The sequence below is a fragment of the Cygnus atratus genome, chromosome 3 (genome assembly GCF_013377495.2).
Source record: "Cygnus atratus isolate AKBS03 ecotype Queensland, Australia chromosome 3, CAtr_DNAZoo_HiC_assembly, whole genome shotgun sequence".
Lineage (NCBI taxonomy): Eukaryota > Metazoa > Chordata > Aves > Anseriformes > Anatidae > Cygnus > Cygnus atratus.
In genome coordinates, this window is record NC_066364.1 from 80,305,231 (window position 1) to 80,319,512 (window position 14,282).

General features: G+C 39.3%; 1 protein-coding gene across 7 annotated transcripts in view; it reads left to right on the plus strand.

Moving 5' to 3' along the window:
* ACTN2 (actinin alpha 2) overlaps positions 1-4,790 on the plus strand; it is a 67,679-nt gene extending 62,889 nt beyond the window's left edge. For 4 of the 7 annotated variants that reach the window (XM_035558896.1, XM_035558910.1, XM_050709626.1 and 1 more), the window contains 3 exons: positions 1,561-1,626; positions 2,594-2,752; positions 4,155-4,790. In XM_035558896.1, the coding sequence (XP_035414789.1) occupies positions 1,561-1,626; positions 2,594-2,752; positions 4,155-4,313 (384 nt within the window). In that variant the 3' untranslated portion in view covers positions 4,314-4,790. Of the gene's footprint in view, positions 1-393; positions 472-1,560; positions 1,627-2,593; positions 2,753-4,154 lie in introns of all 7 variants that reach the window. The other 3 variants (XM_035558926.1, XM_035558936.1, XM_035558901.1) reach the window with 2 other exon arrangements.
* The last annotated feature ends 9,492 nt before the right edge of the window (positions 4,791-14,282 follow it).

Consider the following 14,282-nt stretch of genomic DNA (forward strand, 5'->3'; position numbering starts at 1 on the left):
GCACAGATTCAGTGATCTGTTTACTGAATCTCGGATACACTGTTGTACAGCAATAGAAAATGAAGACAGCGAATGATAGTACAATAGAATAAAAACCATCGTATCAGCATAAATGTTAAAAAAAAAAAATGCCCATAGAGGAATGAGTGTGAATACTGTGGTTGAAATAAGGACCTCTTGTACCAAGTGAAAAACTAAAACATGAAACTAAAAATGTTGTACACGTTTTAGGTAATTCATTGCAATAAATTGACATTATGTTTCCATGAATTTATATAAACATATGGTTATTCATAAAAGAGTAGAATGTTCTTTACTAACCAACTAACCTGATCTGTGATTTTTTCCTTTTTCCTTTCACCTTCCAAATGCATGACCTTGATGGGATGCTAGGATGAATCTGGCAATCTACACTCTGATGAATTTAAAGCCTGCCTCATCAGTCTAGGACAGGTTGGAAATGACCTGCAGGTAGAGGAAGCTGATATTGTTTTGTTTTCAGATAGGCCAATATAATAATTGCCAATTGTGGATTTAAACACCAGTGTATTCAGCACAATGCTGTAAAAAGGTTCTGCCTCTGGGAAAGCAGCTGGATTAGATGGACTCTCAGCATACCTTGGAGCCACATTTCTTGGACTGTGCATTTTTTCAAAGACTTTTCTGGTTGCTTCTTTCACTTGATGAGACAACTGTGGGGAACTCCTATGCTTCTTGCAACCAGACTTCTCATTTTCTTTTCCTCAGACTCAACACAAGCTCTCTACTGCTCTCTCCTTATTTAGAATGATACAGTCTTCTCAAAACCACTGTATTATACCACAAAACAGAGGAAACATTTCTTTACCTTATTACTGTCATACCATTTATTCACCTCTGACCCAGGAATAACACGTGTTATTGCCTGTAAAATAAGCAACCTCCTTTTATACAAGGCCTTTCAGTGACCTTCTTCTAAGTTTTGCAAGTCCCATCCTTTAAGTCAGCGTGCTCATCTCTTTGTTGTAGTCTAGAGCTTGATAGCCTGTAGTCAGAAGAAGGAAAATCCATGTATTTATTTCCAATATATCAGCAGGCAGCTCTTACCATGTACCTTGGAGGTGGAGTGTTTTAAATAGTCAGTGATACACTATTTTCTGTCTGTTTTTAACTACACTTATAGTCACTACTCTGTCCCTTGCAGAGAATTGAAAAGACTTGGAATATCAGGGAGGCAGCTTGTGCATCTCCTCATTTTGACTAGTTTAGTAACAAACTTTTCTCCTTGCTCTTTTCTTTGTCTTCTCTGGTTGTCTCCTCTGTATTTTTGTCTTCTCCCTTATCTCTCCCCTGACCTTTCACCTTGTGGTGAAAATGTCTGTTTCCTGTGTGTAATATGTTAGCTACTTCTTCCTCCTCTAAAACTGATGATGATTCTGGTGATCTGCTTGGGCAATATCAATGAATACTGTTCATATACTGGATCCAATTTCCCAATGGTCTAAACTCATCACCTGAAAATGACCTTGGATGCTTCACACCTTTCCTTCCATATGTTCCTTACATTGTTTTGATCAATAGAGGAAGAATGGACTGATGGACCACGATGATTTCAGAGCTTGCCTGATTTCAATGGGTTATGATTTGGTATGAATTTTACGAAACAATGGCAATTGATTTTGCTTACAGCTTGTGACAATAACCCAGCAACACTAAACCTTATTTAGATTGGCAGAATACTAATAATATAATTTACACTAGAGATATTAGTTCCTTGTTTGTTTGCTTTTTCTGTGTTTTCAAATGGTTAAAAAGGAAGTTAAAAGTAAAACTAGACACTTGAGAACCATATTCTATGGTCAGCTGTATTGCTCTTTGAATTATAAGGAAATTTTCAAAGTTGAATTTAACAGTCATTAAATCTTTATTTCTTCTTTCTTTTCTGTATAAAATTAAAATTTTTATCTGCATGAGGAAGGACAAGTTTGATGTTTTTTACTTCTTATTATTCTTATGAACTAGGTTTGGGCACTGCACTCTTTTCCCTCATTTTTTAAAAAATTCCCCCCACCCATCCATGCCAGTTCATTCTTTTTAGTGGAAAAAAAAGATGAGCTGAAGTTGAACTGTCCTGTATGTGGCGTGAAATTTTTAGAATTGTTTCCCTCAGTTCTTTGTTCAGTGAGTCTGCATATACCTTCTTGGGGTATTTTTCCAAGTTCCTGTGCAGTACCTAAATAATAATGGGATTATTATTGGTTTTAGGAGGTGGTGAAAAATGAAGGGTTAGAACAAGGTTAATAGGCATTGAGAGAGAATGGGACAGGGGGGAAGTTACAGAAAGTTAATTCAAAGGTATGTGCTATGTATTTGGGACAAAGAATATCTTTTCCAAAAGCACCATGGCTGTTTTACAAAAGAGAGGTAGTTATTTAAGATCCCAGATTTCATCGACTGTGACACTTCTGTTCCTAAGTCGGTAATATGCTTTAAAGACTATGACCACTGGTACCTAGTGGTTCATGAGAAGACATGAAGACATGGGCTTCATGGGCTTTCAGAGACATATTACAGTGACCTTTTTTTTTTTTATTATTTTTTAATTCTCTGAAAGGGTGAAGCTGAGTTTGCCCGGATCATGTCTCTGGTTGACCCCAATGGACAAGGAACTGTTACTTTCCAGTCCTTCATTGACTTCATGACCAGAGAAACAGCAGATACAGACACGGCTGAGCAAGTGATAGCTTCCTTCAGAATCCTGGCTTCAGATAAGGTCAGTCATTATGCTGCTGGCTGTAAGGATTAAACAGCTCTCCTGTTTAGCTCTTATTTACTGAAAGTCTTATACAAGCTTTTTAGTAATTATGAAGCTTTGTTTTCAGTTCATAAGAGTTCAGAGAAGGCACTTGCCTTTTTTCTTGTATGGAACCAACACTCTTAGCTGAAATGTGTGCAGAATTCAAGGTTTGTATCGTCACACAGAGATAACAAAATTAGACATCTTAGATAAACAGTTTGTCCATATAATGGATATATTGTACATCAAGCTGTTTCCACACAGCAGCCTTCATTAAAGGGGAACTCATTCTGCCTTTCATGATGTTGTCTGGATGTTTCAATGCAGAATTTGGCCCTCTGGAACACAGCCTGGGTCAATTGCACAAGATTACACCCAATTGTGGGCCAGGTTGTGACCTGACATCTCATGCAACAGGGTGATGCAATGTGGCATTGCCCCATCCGAGGAGGAACAAGAGGAAGCTTCCTCTGTTCCTCCACGGGTACATGGAGGAAGCTCCTGAGTTTGGCATGCTCTCCTCCCCACAGCCAGATCCACTGGTGAGTGAGCTGTGTTAAGAAAATTAAAGGAAGGACGATGGCAACACAGTAGCCTCTGGAGGAGGCAGGGCCTCATCTGCCAGGAAACCAATCCTGTGCTATTGAGAAAGAAGAGATCACAGCAGTACGGGTCTATTTGCCCAAGCTCGCTCTATTGATTTTCTCATTCTGGCTGTTTGTATTGATTTTGTGATCTCAGTTATTAAGGACCACATTCTGAACTCAGGACATGTTTGCAGTAGTCATCACAGTTAATGTGGACCTCATTTTGAATTCCAGACATGTTCTCAGTAGGAATTCATGTGCAAGATGAAAGCCAAGGTCTCAGGAAAATACAGTTTTCTTTATGTTGTTATTTTAAACAGTGCCAATTCTACTAGTGGTTTCAGAGTGTATCCTTCATATCATAAATGCAAACCATTAATAGCAATAGTGCATCTTTTATTATAAATATATTAGGATGTTGAAACTACCATGATCTAACTGACAGTGTGTCTGCCCTGTTACTGCAGAAGGGACAGTGAGGCACTCTAGGGATACTGAACTAGCTACCCATGGATGGGCTCCTGTAGCAGTGGCAGTCTACCCATTGCTGCACAGTGATCAGTGGCTAACACACACAGGTACATATCCTGAGACTGGATTTTAACCTAATCAGTTTGTTGGTGTAGGATTGTCTCCTTCATCATTAAGGGTGGAGTTTATCAAGCAGAACATTTGGTTACAGGAAAATGAGCAGGACATCCAAGTGTATTAGCCACAGTTACAGAAAACGAATGTATTTTATGTCTTTGAAGGATACATACTGAATTTGTCAATCGTTTCCCCCCTCACAGCCTTATATCCTCGCAGATGAGTTACGTCGAGAGCTGCCTCCTGAGCAGGCTCAGTACTGCATCAAGAGAATGCCTCCATACACTGGCCCAGGTTCTGTTCCTGGGGCTCTGGATTACACCTCATTTTCATCAGCACTGTATGGAGAGAGTGACCTCTGATTCTGTAATTGGCTGTATTCATAGTAAACACAAAAAATACCCACCTGATTGCCCAGATTGCTTCTCAAAAGGTTTGACAAGCTGATTTAAAAATGAGTTTTACAAATGCAGTAGGTATCTTCAGTGTAAAGTGCTATTACTAAAGCAACTAGTGAATATTAATGTGTGCAGCACGCTAGATTACTGCATTGTTGGTTTTAGGTTGTCTGTCCTATACAATGCTAGAAAATATTATAAAAAAGAAAAAAGAAAAAAAAAAGGCAAGATACTGACTTTGGAAATGTCCCTTAAGAAGATAGAATGTCAGGCCTAAGAACATTGAAACTTTCAATTGTTTAGACTCACAAAATACTTCTCCATTTTCAGAATGCCACATGTGCTTCTTTTACGATGTTCATAAAACTATGTTAAAGTCATGCTTTTTTCTTTCATAGAGCAATGTTATTTTCCTCTTATGATTTCTGATTTTATATGCTTCTACTGGTGAAATTTAATAACATATTAAAATGAAGTTTTTCAGGGAAGAAATATATCAAAGAAGTAAACTACTTAATTACTAAAACAATCCAGAATGCTATGTTTTTGTCTCTTAAAGACGGTTTTCCAATATCACAAAGAATTGTAATATAGGGGAAAAAAAGCTGAAAAGCTAATTAAATTGCAGGTTTAGAGTTATGTTAGCAGTACTTTTAAGCCTTTAACTTTTACAGATGAGGGAGTACAACTTTTATAATCAGAAATAGCAAGGAAGCTAATTTCATGTGAGCTGTTTTGTTTTGAAACCCTCTTTCTTGTCTGTGTTGGACAATGTTTGTTTCTCAGTATAAGAAAGCCAGTCCCTTGTTGCATTAGTGGGCAACATTCATCTCCATCCTGCATAATGCAAAATCCCATCTGAGCAAATGTAGCATGGTTGTCTTGCAGCTTTAACTGTTCAGTGCTCAAATTACAATTTGTCTTGACTTCTGCTGGTTCACAGGCAGTTTGGTCTGTATTATGCTCTTGTGAACTGTTTGTTCTACTGTTTTTTTTCCATCTTGAGAAATAAAATGAAAAAGCAGTAACTTTTTTACTTGAACCTACTGTCACTGAGGAAATGCAATGTAATCAAACAAAACCATTTACAAATGGTGAAGTGAGCTCTGCAGCCCAGTGCTATTAAAGCAATGATGTGCCTATTAAATAAAGTCTGCTTTTCAAAACCTTATGAGACTTCTGTCATTGACAATCATCTAGTGTTTCCCTCTAAGAATTTGAAATATATCTGAACATTAAAGGAGGTTTGTCTACGGAAAGTTCAAAAAATGTCATGCATTTCTGTACACTATGTTTGCATGAACAACAGGTGCTATGTGCTGGAGGGACAGGTATGGCCTCATGAAGCGACATGGAGCTCAGAGTGAATGGGACAGTGTTTCCACTCGAGTCACCTGGGCACATGTCCATAGCTTATCGGACTCTTAGTTTAGATTGTTTTCAATGAGATGTGGGCACGAATACTTTTGAAGATGTTGGCCTTACCCTTCTGTATCTCTCTTTTTCCTCTTATGCAAAAAAGCAGGTGTTAAGTACACAATAACGCTTTCATTGGCCTTTGCTTCCTGCAAGGTAAGGTGCGTGTGGTGTGAGCAATTTCAAAACAATCCCAGAGGAGATGGGTAACAATCAAATAACTCTTCCTCCTCCACCTTGTGTACAGAGCAGTGTCGCTTCCAGACAAATGACTGTTGGGTAGGCTGAATTCTATTAAATAAATCTGTATATCTCTCATTGTTACAGTTTAATGCAGCCAGAAGAATAAGACATTAAACCTCCAAGCAGAGCACAAAAGCAAAATCTCAGTGCTACAGGTGAGATTATGCTAAAAATTGGCACAAAGGCAGTTCACATTTCACAATCCTTTTGGGTGTCATTTATGGTCTCTATCTGCTAAATTTTACTGGTGGGAGTCCAATTGTGATATCCTTCCTATTTCTGATAATATGAAAAAGACTTTGAAACTCATCCTTTAACGAAATGTTCTGTTGATCAAAGCAAGTGAGAGATAATGTTCTTAGCACCATGAGAAGACTTCCGTAAAGTACTTTTTCCATTCCCATATCAGGTTTCTAATTTCTAGAGCAAACAAAACCAGTGGCAGACATCTGAAAGGATTAATTACCCGTCCATACTTGCCTAAAATGTTATTCCATATTTATTAATTTCTTTCATGTCAAAATAAAAAAAAACACAATCAAGTTCTTTCTGCCAGCATCACCTATTTTTAGGGTAACTAGGTAAATAGGTAAACTGTTATTTTACCCTGAAGTAGGTAAAATTAAAGGACTTTAAAATATTCTGTAATCAAATTATAGGGCAATGGGCCTGCTGGAGACATTTCCTTTTCCTCTAAAGCTCCATTTTTAGTAACTGGCACTTTCATTTCTCTCTATAATCACTCTGTTCACATTGGAAATTGGTGGTTTCAATGATGTTTTCTGTCTACGCCATTCTGGCAGCAAACTAGTTTTATTATGACAACGTGTAGTAACTGAGCCCAAGGTAATGAATACACCGATCACTGGGGTCAGATCAAGGTTCAACAGGAAAAGGTACGGCATTATTTTGACAATCATGTGAATGAAAGTTATAGGATAAGGTAAAATTCAGAAAGAAAGTAAGGTTTTAAGTTGCTTTAATGACTGTAAAACTGAAGTCTTCTGTGACTTCAGATGGATACAACAGATCTTTGAAAATCTTCCTGCCAGGATTATTTTGATTTTCCAGTGATCATTTTCAGTCAGTCTTTCTGTTCTTCAGAAAGGTGCTGATGCAGGTTGAGAACAGTGTTGTCAGCTCTGTGCTGTCTTCATACCTCCTTTCTTCATAAATAGAGTTTCCAGAACTTTATTTCTTACCTACTGGCCACAAAAGGCTTAAATGAGAGCAGCAGCTAGTGGCTTGTATTTCCATTGGAACATACTCCATTCTTGGAGAAGGCCATGCTCTTTCATTCAGGTTGTTCCTGGTGTCTGTAGAAGTTATCCAAAACACTAGCAGTCTCAATAAAGGAGGAAAATACTTTATATTAGCAGCTGGATTTGGATGGTAAGCACAGGTGTTTTTTTGTTTATTTGTTTGACTTAAATGATTTGTAGTTTGGAGTAATTCTGTAAGACAGTAATTGCTTGATAGTTGCTAGTACATGAACAGTGCCTTAGGAGCATGCCTCCAACATTGATAGTGGTGTCAATATTTTTTGCTGTGCTTTTACAAACAGCTCTAGTAATACTCAGATGAGAGAATATTACTTAGATATCAGGTGACACTGCTTTGAAGAACATTCATCACTTAATATTGCCAAATCCAATTCCTCATCTTCTTCAGTGAGACTGTACATCTTGGTGCAAGATGGAATTCTAGACTTCGAAGACAGGAACCAGGCCTGAGGTCATTCTTCAAAGGACGTAAGGAACAAAGTCAATGAAGGTTCAATATACACTGAAAGCAGGGAATCATCTGTATAACAAATACTTAGAAAGAAGGATGAGCTCAGTCAGACAAGAAGGCACGTGTATCATTTCCATATATTCAGCACAAAGTAAGAATGATTAAATAGAAGATCTGGCTCTCAGGTTGTGTTCTAACAGAAAATGACTTTAAAGCAGCTGTAAGTTTTTCACAGTAAAAGTTTAGTACAATATGCCTCGGCTTTGAATTCCTGACTAACATTTCTAACCAGGAAAAACTATTCAGCAGTCTGAACTATTGTATTTTGCCAGAATTTATATCTGAAAAATCTTCCCATTGGCTACTTCTGGAGAGAGTTCCAGAGTAGGGAGTGCTGTTGTGGTGGAAACATTTCAGTACATTGCACAAACAGCACCCCAAAAACTCTTCTCAGAAACAGAAAAATATCCCCTGAGATGCCAAAAATACTCAGATATGCAAAACCTACTATAATTTTACAGTATGACCATTGCTAGTGTTTTTTTAACCTTACTGGTCTCTAAGGTGTTTCTCTCTTTGTAAACATTGACTAGGTTTCAGAATAACTGAAATATCTGTTCCTTCCCCGTGTCCTCCTCCCCAGGTTTTATGTTGAACAACCTGTGCACTTACTTGCTTGTGTGTCAGTCTACCTTCTGCTTCACGAAGGAATTTATCTGTGGAGCTGCTTCATTGGGGTAAAGTCTGTGCCACAGACAGCTGTTGGCATATTCTGATAGGAGTCGACTTGTTTCAGACCAAATATTTTAGTATAGGAAAGCTGATTGTTCTAAACTGGATTTCATTTAATTTTATTTTGCACTCTCTTTTTAAAACATGTGATTCCTTTCTAATTTTAAGCCAAGGTGTGGACTGCCACCACAAAGGACAAGTCAATCTCCACTTTTTCTGTGATCTCATTTATTTATAAATAGAACAGTTCCCTGTTCTGGTTACCATGCTGGCTGGGAATATATTCAGTGTACTAAGAAGGAGAGATTATCCCTTCCAACAGGAGCCTGTATTTACATTACCTTAAAGTGATTGTAGTCCTGTGGAATTAGGGACCCAACCACATGCTTTCACTAGAAGTCCTTTATTATTCCAACAAACGAATGTTTACATGCACACAGCAAATACTGAGGCAGTACTAGGAATACCACTCACTTCCCTCATAAAGTAGGAGAACTACATTAACAGACAAGCCCAGTCATTTCCATATGTGAGCTTGACTAGGATTTCATATTCCAATCTTCAAAATAAATTGCCAGTTTGCTAGGTTTTTGGAAATTTCATTAGCATCTGTAATAGTGTGTTGCACAAACATGATTATTGATGTATTGCTTTAATTACTTGGAAATGAAATATATTGGATGACTGTCTTGAGGCTATTTTAACACCCATCCATCCCTCATCTGCTTACTCTTCTCTGTTTTGTTTTAAAAACCTGGCTGTTCTATTTGGCTCCAATTCATGGAAACTTTCTTCCCTTCAAGATATCTTTAACACTTAAATTGAAAGATGCTCTCAAGTGCTGTCCTCAGGAGGAGTGGTTCTTAAATGTGCTTTCCTGAGCTTGAGCCTTCAAACTGAGTAAATGCTCCTTGTGTCAGGAGCTCAGGTATAGAAGGGCTCTAGTGGCAGACCACAATCGCAGGGTGTCCTCTTTCAGGTTTTAGCTAGTCTGTCAGCAAGATGGCAAGAAAAAATGTTTGCATAAATTGCCAGCAAGTGTTGCCTTGACTGGAACTTAACCGTCAATACAGACAGATCAAATTAATATAATTAAAAACCAACCAAACAAACCCAGACCAATAAAACGTAGCATAACTCTATCATCTAACATCTTGTTTAGACTATTATCCCGGCTCCAACCGTTACCGATAGCAGGCACAATGGAAGTGTGTAGAAGCAAGGCAGCACGGTGCCATGTGTGCCCAGAGCATTCTCCCAGCTGCCAGTAATTTGTGGGTCAGGAACTTGTGGAACATTGCACATCAATGGCAAAGATTTATTCTGGTTTTCTGCTATAGCAGTAGCTTCTCTGGGACCTCTTCTGTATTTTCTCTCAGGAGGGACCTGCTATTCCTCCTATAAATTCTCAGCAGGCTATTGGATATGTTTCTTTGAAAAAAAGAAAAAAAAGAAAAAAGAAAAAAAGAAAAAAAGAAAAAAAAAAGAAAAACAAAAAGGTTTACTGTTTGTGCTTTTATCTTTTACAAAGTTTTTGTTTCCCCTTATTATCTCGTTACATTTACCCTGTCAGAATTTATAATCCTCTTTTCTTCACGTAATCCAAGAGAGAGGAAATCCTGTCTCCTGTGAGATAAAATTCACTACCATCACCACCAAAAAATACAAAAACTTAGTCCAGTCAAGCCTGATTATTTAACTGAAAACCAGACACCCCAAGGTGGCTGGTGGATGCCTGGGTGACCATCACGACTAGGTATGGCAGACACAGTGCTGTCAGACATGAAATGCCTGAGGTCCTATTTACTGATACTGTGATTAAACCAAAGATACAGAATTTAATGTCATGCAGCATGTTGCATAACAGTCTTGCTGTTGGTTGTTCCTCATCTAAGGACAACAGTCCATGGCAGTTCTAACTTTTAGCTTTGTTATTTGCTAACTGAAGGTGACAAAGCCTGATTTCCACAGCAAGCTTGAGAGCACCTGTACAGGCCAGCAAACAGTCCCGCTGCTTGGAAACAAAACTGTGTAATTATCTGAAGTGACTTGTGGAAGAAGGGGTTGAAACATTAATAGTTTGATATACATATATATATAAATGTACAGGTATTGTTACATTATTTAGCCATTGTATTACATTTCATTTTTTTCAATTTTTCATTTGAATATAGTTGCACATGCATTTGTAAGAAGTTGAACTTATACTTGTGGAAAACACAAATATAAACAGAAATTAATGAAAACACATTTTTTTATAGTTTTCATTCTTCCTCATAACAATCTATATTTCTATCATCCACCCACACTGGCCTTGTGAACACTCCAAATTAAATATATTGATTATGCTTATGTCACACATTTCCTTCCATCTATAATAAGAAACTTGTTTTTTCATTTTATTTCAGAAAGAACAACTAAAAACATTCCTTTATGACTGACCCCAGCTGACTGCCCTTTGGCTCTTCCTCTTTGGGAGCTTGGGCAGATATTTCGTAAGAAACATTGCTTCTGCAAGCCAGACCAAGAACATGGATGGCTCAGTGTCTTTATTTGCAAAGGACAATTGACTGGGATAGCTATAGAGGAATAAATATTCTGCCAGCATTCTTTTGAATAGCTCCTCATGTCAACACCTAACTCAGAGTAATTTCTGCTTTCTATATGGTGGCATTTAACTGATGCGTTACTCTACGGACAGGATTTTCCTTAGCAGAGGCCAGTCGTTTGCCTTTTCTGAACAGGCATCTTTCTTCCTGCAAGCTTTTACTGCCTATTTGCAGAGTGCTTTCCTTTCTAACCCAGCCACCAGACTTTTTCTGAACACCCTTTCCCTGCTTTTAACAGCTGTCCTTTAGAGCTTAAATGTTCCTGACTGGAGACGTTAACTTAAATCTAGTTTAATGATCTCATGGTTTCCTTGAATCTGATTTTGAAGGGAGGCACTTTATTTCTGCTTGATCAGAACACAGCCATTCTTGTTTTGTTCTAAGGCAATAAATGAAGTAATATTCCCTTTGGTTTTATAAAGTATCCTTAGGTTTATCTGCTACTGTTGTACTTTCTAAATTACACCCCTCAATGGCCAGGAATGTCAGTATGCCTCTCCAGCCACCAGCTATAGATGGAAAGACATTAGTGCACCGTGTGGAAAATGAAGGCATAAGCCAAAAACTATTCCACCAGCACTTTCTGGCACCATAATTCAGGTGCTTGCAGGTAGTTTAGTTCTCCACAGCAAAGAGGGGAGGGGAGAATCGAGCCTGATTCACGCCACCTGCCAGTTTGTACCCTCCTTATACCTTTGATGGCTCTACATGCTTCCAATATACTTGCCTGCAGGCACGTAGAAGTGCATATAGAAGGCAGAAGGGGAGGGAAATACAAAATATTTTCATGTGCTAGAAAACCCAGTGAGACTGGGCAGTCTCAGATCTACTTTCTCTTGTAGTCCTCTGATGGTACTTAGGAGCTCAAGTCATGAACGACGACTCTATTACATGAGGTGCTGTACAGTGTATAAAGACTGCTCCTAATCTAAAGAACAGTCAGGAAATGTACAGATGAAATGCTAGATGGGATGTCATAATGCTAACAGAGACTTATGAGGACTTGTCAGGAGATCTTGGGCTGCTTAACACATTGAAGGCTTTTCAACTGTTAAAATGCATAAGTAAATCTTCCAGTTTTACAGGACAAAAAGAGATGTCAAGAAAAAAAATCAAAGGCAATGATTGTAGACCACAAGCCACAGAAAAAAACTTCTTACAGCCACATGGAAAACTAGACGGAGAACAAGACCTGACTAGTGTTCGTAACCACAGGATGTAAATACTAGGCCTTTGGGGTGACAAGTGTACTTGCTTGGCTGCTCCCTCACACCTGTTTTAATGTAAATTCATATCACCAATCAAATAACAAAAGAAGGTCTTGCCCTAGAGCAGTGTTCCCTGTCAGTGTCACTTGTTCATGCTGTGGTTACTGCTTGCAGATGCAAGAGGCTTCTTGTTTCTCACAATTTAATTTTTGAAGCCGGGATTCAATTTAGAACAAATGTTACCTGTGAGTGTTTCTTCATTTCTTTCATTTATGATTTTGATTTTTAAAAAATATATTTATTCATTGTTAGTATTTCCAGCAAAAGCAGTTCTTTAGAATGGTTCATATTTCTGGAACTGGTTCCTTAAATTTTCTTGTTTTCTAGCTCATGTCTGGGACTGAAATCCTTGTCACTCATCTTCTCGCTCCTGACCTCATGAGCTTCCTGCTCTCCTCTCTGTTTCTGCTCTCCTACCTAGAATTAATTGAACACTTGGGATGAGCGGTGATAGCATTGCCTCAAACCACTTTGATGTAAGAGGATATCCTGATCCCTGTAGAAAGGGTAAAGCAAATGCCACTGTTATGTCCGTGATCATAAGCAGTTTTCACAAAGGGATAAAATGTTGAAACCTAACAAGTTAGACTTTAAAACAATTGAATAAACTGTGGAGTTCCAAAGTCCTTCAAGGGAAAGAGAATTGACTATAAACACGCTTTTCTAATAGCTGATACCATGCTGTTGTTTGTCTGCTTAAGTCAGAGGAAGCCAAGTAGGGCACTGGTCTTTCAAAGTATTTTACACAGGATTCCCTTGCAGAAAATATTTAAAAGTTTGATGTTCAATGGATGAAAACTATATTAACAGATGCTGTGCCCTCACTCAAATGGAGTCATGCCTGAGAGCTGGGAGTAATTCCTGAAGCTCTGTAATGCCACTCACATCTTTCATGGCATGCAGATGTCCCTTCTTTCTGCCCCACGGTGCTTTTTCTGCTCTACCAGTGCAGAATGCACGTGGCCGCGTTACTTGGCTATTATTGTATTTCCCACGTTGCCTTTCCTATGTGGCCAAACCTTCCTACGGTCCTCCTTATTAGAAGCATTTTCAATGATCTCAAGCTGTTGAATACAAACTACTGCACTTGCCAGGTTGAGTGTGATGCCATCTATGGTGCACAGGCAGCAGAGTACACCTAGGGCTTGTGCTTAGCCCCCCTCCAGTGCTTGGGCCTTTATGTCCAAGCTAGTCTGTTTGGCCGAAAATACACCAGCAGGCTCTAGCTGCCCTGGACAGCCACACCTCAGGCTTCTACCTCCTGCCTGCTGGCCCTGGGCATGTATTTAAGCTCAGGTCCTCATCCTTGCTTCTTGCTTAAGCCATGTTGTGTATGTGCTATGCCTTGCTTGTCTTTGAGACTTCCTGGCTTGACCTCAGCCCTGTCTCATGACTACAGACTGGCACTCTCGTGCTCACTGGACTGTTGGCTTAACCTGCTAGGGTCACTGGACCTATTTCTTTTTTGTTTGGGTACTGCAGGACCTTGTCCTTGCCTGTGAGGTTACAGCTCCTGCTTGCCTTGCCCTCACCCTCAGCTCCTGGCTTGCCTCCCCTGACAGAGCAGCCTGCTTGGCTGTTCCCTGACACGCACTTGCTTTCTACTCGTGCACCTTGTCACAGAACTACCTGACAGCCTGCATCTGCTCAGCAATTAACCCTTGTAACCTGCTCCATTTTCCGTGACCACTTCAGTGCAGCACAGGGAAGCAGCACAGCGAGTGCCTGCTCCCTCGGACACGATGCTAACTGGACAGTGGAGCACACAGGGCTTTAGTTAACCTCTGCTGGCTGCCACCCGCAACTGTGACTGCAGCTTCTGTCTACAGCTGAACCTACCCTGGCGCCAAGACCATCAAGTTCCCCTTCACAGGGTGAGTCCTGCAGCCCGGACTGGCTCCTGTGACACTCTCTCTCTGTTCAGTGGAAGG